The following is a 3,199-nucleotide window of genomic DNA, read 5'->3' as shown; positions in this document are numbered from 1 at the left end:
CAGTTTGTATTGTCACCTCAGGTCGTGATGTGCGGTTATGAGTACACAGTAAAGACTATGCCAGGTGCCAGGTGGTGGATCAAAGGCAGGCGTTGTTGTTGTCATCCGGTTCTTTGTCATATTCGTAGTTTCAAGTTAATCCTGTGAATTGTTGAACAGTAGGTAATAATGAAAGTGTTGTTTTCTATACAGGGCGATTATTTTATCAAACAACACTTATTATTTCAAAAAGTGTAAATTTCTTTGAAAATATTTTTTTACATACTTTCAAGTCGCTTATAAAACAACGTTTTTATTAAAAAATTACATTTTTAAATATTTTTTATCCTTATAATTTTTTAAGTTTTTTACTTTTTTGAATGACAACATAGGGTTTTAATTTTATATTCGAAAGCAGAATATGTTTCTTAATATTTTGATACATGAAAATCGAATTTGGGGCGAGTAGTTTATGAGTTATAAATATTCAAAGTTTAGATGAGCGGAGTGGAGTGGTACGGGGTTACCCCGCGAAATGTTTGTCCACTTCTCACTTATTAATTACCTAAGTCGTACAGTTTTGTCCATCTCAATTTTTGGAATCGGCGAAAGAACGTTGTTCCAAATAGATATACTAGTATTTGATATTTCTAGTATGATAATTTATTATATAACTGCAATAAAAAGTACGGCGCCGGCTCGTCGAAGGATTTCTGTTTACTTAATGAATATTTGTTCCATCTTATAATATCATGATTTTGAAATATACCTATGATATTAACTGTAATATAGTAAAGTGCTATGTCGGTTTACTACACTATTGAGTAGGTACTCAATGGTACTCGTTTTTTTTTTTTTTTTTATTATAAAGAACGAGGCCTCGACTACAAAGGTCATTGGCCGCGATTGATTACTCGTTTATTATAGTGTTATTGTCTTAATACAAAATAAAGCACCAGAAAAAAAGTTTCAGATGATCAAATCAATAGATTCTATGAAGATTAATATCTAACCTGCAAACAATTTTGAAAATTTTAAAATAAATAAGCTGCCATCCAACTACAGTGGTTGCAGTTTAACTGCTTGGTGCTTATTACAATAGAAAAAGGTATACTCTACAAAGTAGTAATCACATTACGATTACCTATGTGATATAACAACTAAAGACAAAAAGCAATGTATTGTTAAGTAAACTTTTCTACTCATTTTTAACTATATTATTAATTTATTTTGGTATTTTTTTAAACTAACATAATTTACAGTTCATATACGAGCTAGGCGTTACTAGAATTAAAATTCTGAGGGGGCTACAGCTCTCTTAACAAAACTATTAACTGAATATTAGTCTGGGGGCCAAGCCCACCCAAGTGGCGCCACTGTCAGACCGTTACATAGGTACAATACATTTTCCACTTCCAGGAAATTGATATGAATTATATTTCATAAATATATATTAATAAGTAACCTATGCAGTGGAAATTAGGTAATTTTTACGTTTTTACGTACAGGGGTACCACACGATTGCGTACGATGTACCTTTTTAAGAACACGATTGCGTACGTTAAACCATTAACTTTAATATTTACCCCAAAAGTCAAACGATTGCGTATAATTTGCTGTGCAACGTTGTCAAGTTTATGTTTTTATGTGTAATCAGTAAAATTTAAATTTAAAAAAAATTACTTAAGTTATGGTACACTAAAAACTCAATTTTTGACAAAATATGTTATAACTTATAATATACGTAGCACTATACAAAGTAAAATAATTAAAAATAATAAAAGGCTAAAATAATATTATAATAAAAAATATTATACCTTGGTACCACTTAAAAATCTCAAATTTTGACAAAATATGTTATAATATAGTATATAAAATAAATTATTAAAAATAATAAAAGGTTAAAATAATATAATAAAAATGTTATACCTTGGTACCACTTATATAACAAATTTTTGACAAATATGTTATAATATTTTTATGAATTTTGTACTTGTTATATTCTTTCATGGCTTCTTTTATACGATTTAAATCAGAATTATCCATTTTTTTAATCCGACCTTTAAATACTGATTGAATTTTGGTACATGTTTCCTCTTGCGTTTCTTTTAGAATTGAAATAACTACATGGACGGAAGGATGGGAGCTATGAAATTGAGCGTTGTAAGTTCGATGAAAACTTTCAGATCCGTTTTTCGTACTTAAAAAAAAAAAATAATAAATGCTTAGTTATAATATAGTTATTATAACAATTATATAGTTTAATATTTACCGTGGATTTTCGGATGGCTCTTGTGCCCAAATTTCCGGTGGAAATAAACAACCATTCTCCACGTATGTATTTAAAATGTAGTCAGAAAACAAACATCCAATATTTAAATCGGGACAAATTTATATGAGTTCACCAAACGCATTTTGGATATCTTGAAAAGGTAAAAATGGTAATCCAAAAAAAAGTTTTAACCATTTTCCCAAATCGGAGTTCTTAGTGTAGTAGGCCAAGCGAAGTTCTTTTTCAGAATTAATCTAAAAATATCCCAAATGTACTATCGGTCTTAATTTATTTAAATCAATGAACTCACTTTGCGCCACCAAGTATGTCCTAAGTGAAATCGACATGCATCTATTTCGATGTTGGGGAAAACTTCTTTTGCCGCTTCATGGGCACCGATTTCAAAATCCAAATGTAGTTTAAGAACCAACAATTTTTTAAAAATAATTTGTTCGCATAGTTCTTGTAAAAACAACCACATGTCTGCGTAAATTTGCTTTGATTTATTTGGTAATAAAAAGTATGCCACTGGCACATAAAACCCATTTTTAAAACAATTGATTGTATAAAGTTGGGCAAAAAATTTTGGTGCATAGTTGAAAGTACCATCAGCGAAAAATTCACTTGTACTTGTCATAAAAGTAAGATTTTGTTCCGTAGTAACACAAACAAACAGTTTATTGTCGGGAATAAAAACAAATTGTTTATCTTGAAATTGTATTATATCGTTATCTTCCATTGCTTTAAGTTGTTCAATTGACTCCCTTAGTGATTTTGGAAAAGCGGGATAATTTTTTCGACGTTTATCGTACATTGCTTTTCGAATCGACCGTACATCTCTGTGCTCGATTTCAGAGTGATTGCCATTGCTCCCCATAAGTTCGTTTCTAATTATTTTTATGGGTCTGACACAAATAGTATTATTTGATTTTACAAGCTTCTCGTAGT

General features: G+C 29.9%; 1 protein-coding gene across 1 annotated transcript; it reads right to left on the bottom strand.

Moving 5' to 3' along the window:
• Positions 1 to 2,370: 2,370 nt before the first annotated feature.
• LOC103310811 lies at positions 2,371 to 3,128 on the bottom strand. Its single transcript, XM_008190154.1, has 2 exons — positions 2,562 to 3,128; positions 2,371 to 2,505 (listed from the first exon to the last, which is right to left on the bottom strand). The coding sequence occupies exons 1-2, from the start codon at positions 3,126 to 3,128 to the stop codon at positions 2,371 to 2,373; spliced, it is 702 nt and encodes a 233-aa protein (XP_008188376.1).
• Between the last annotated feature and the right edge of the window lie 71 nt (positions 3,129 to 3,199).

The sequence above is a fragment of the Acyrthosiphon pisum genome, unplaced genomic scaffold, assembly GCF_005508785.2.
Source record: "Acyrthosiphon pisum isolate AL4f unplaced genomic scaffold, pea_aphid_22Mar2018_4r6ur Scaffold_120;HRSCAF=501, whole genome shotgun sequence".
NCBI classification, from domain to species: Eukaryota; Metazoa; Arthropoda; class Insecta; order Hemiptera; family Aphididae; genus Acyrthosiphon; species Acyrthosiphon pisum.
Note: the sequence above shows the minus strand (reverse complement) of the source record. Positions and strands in the feature narration are given on the sequence as shown.

What these genes read in the sequence shown, in the direction of transcription:
- LOC103310811 (XM_008190154.1), bottom strand. Translation starts at nt 3,128, where the DNA reads ATGGGGAGCAATGGCAATCACTCTGAAATCGAGCACAGAGATGTACGG. An exon ending in GACATACTTGGTGGCGCAAA is followed by an intron (nt 2,506 to 2,561) that starts GTGAGTTCATTG and finishes GGATATTTTTAG; the next exon opens with ATTAATTCTGAAAAAGAACT.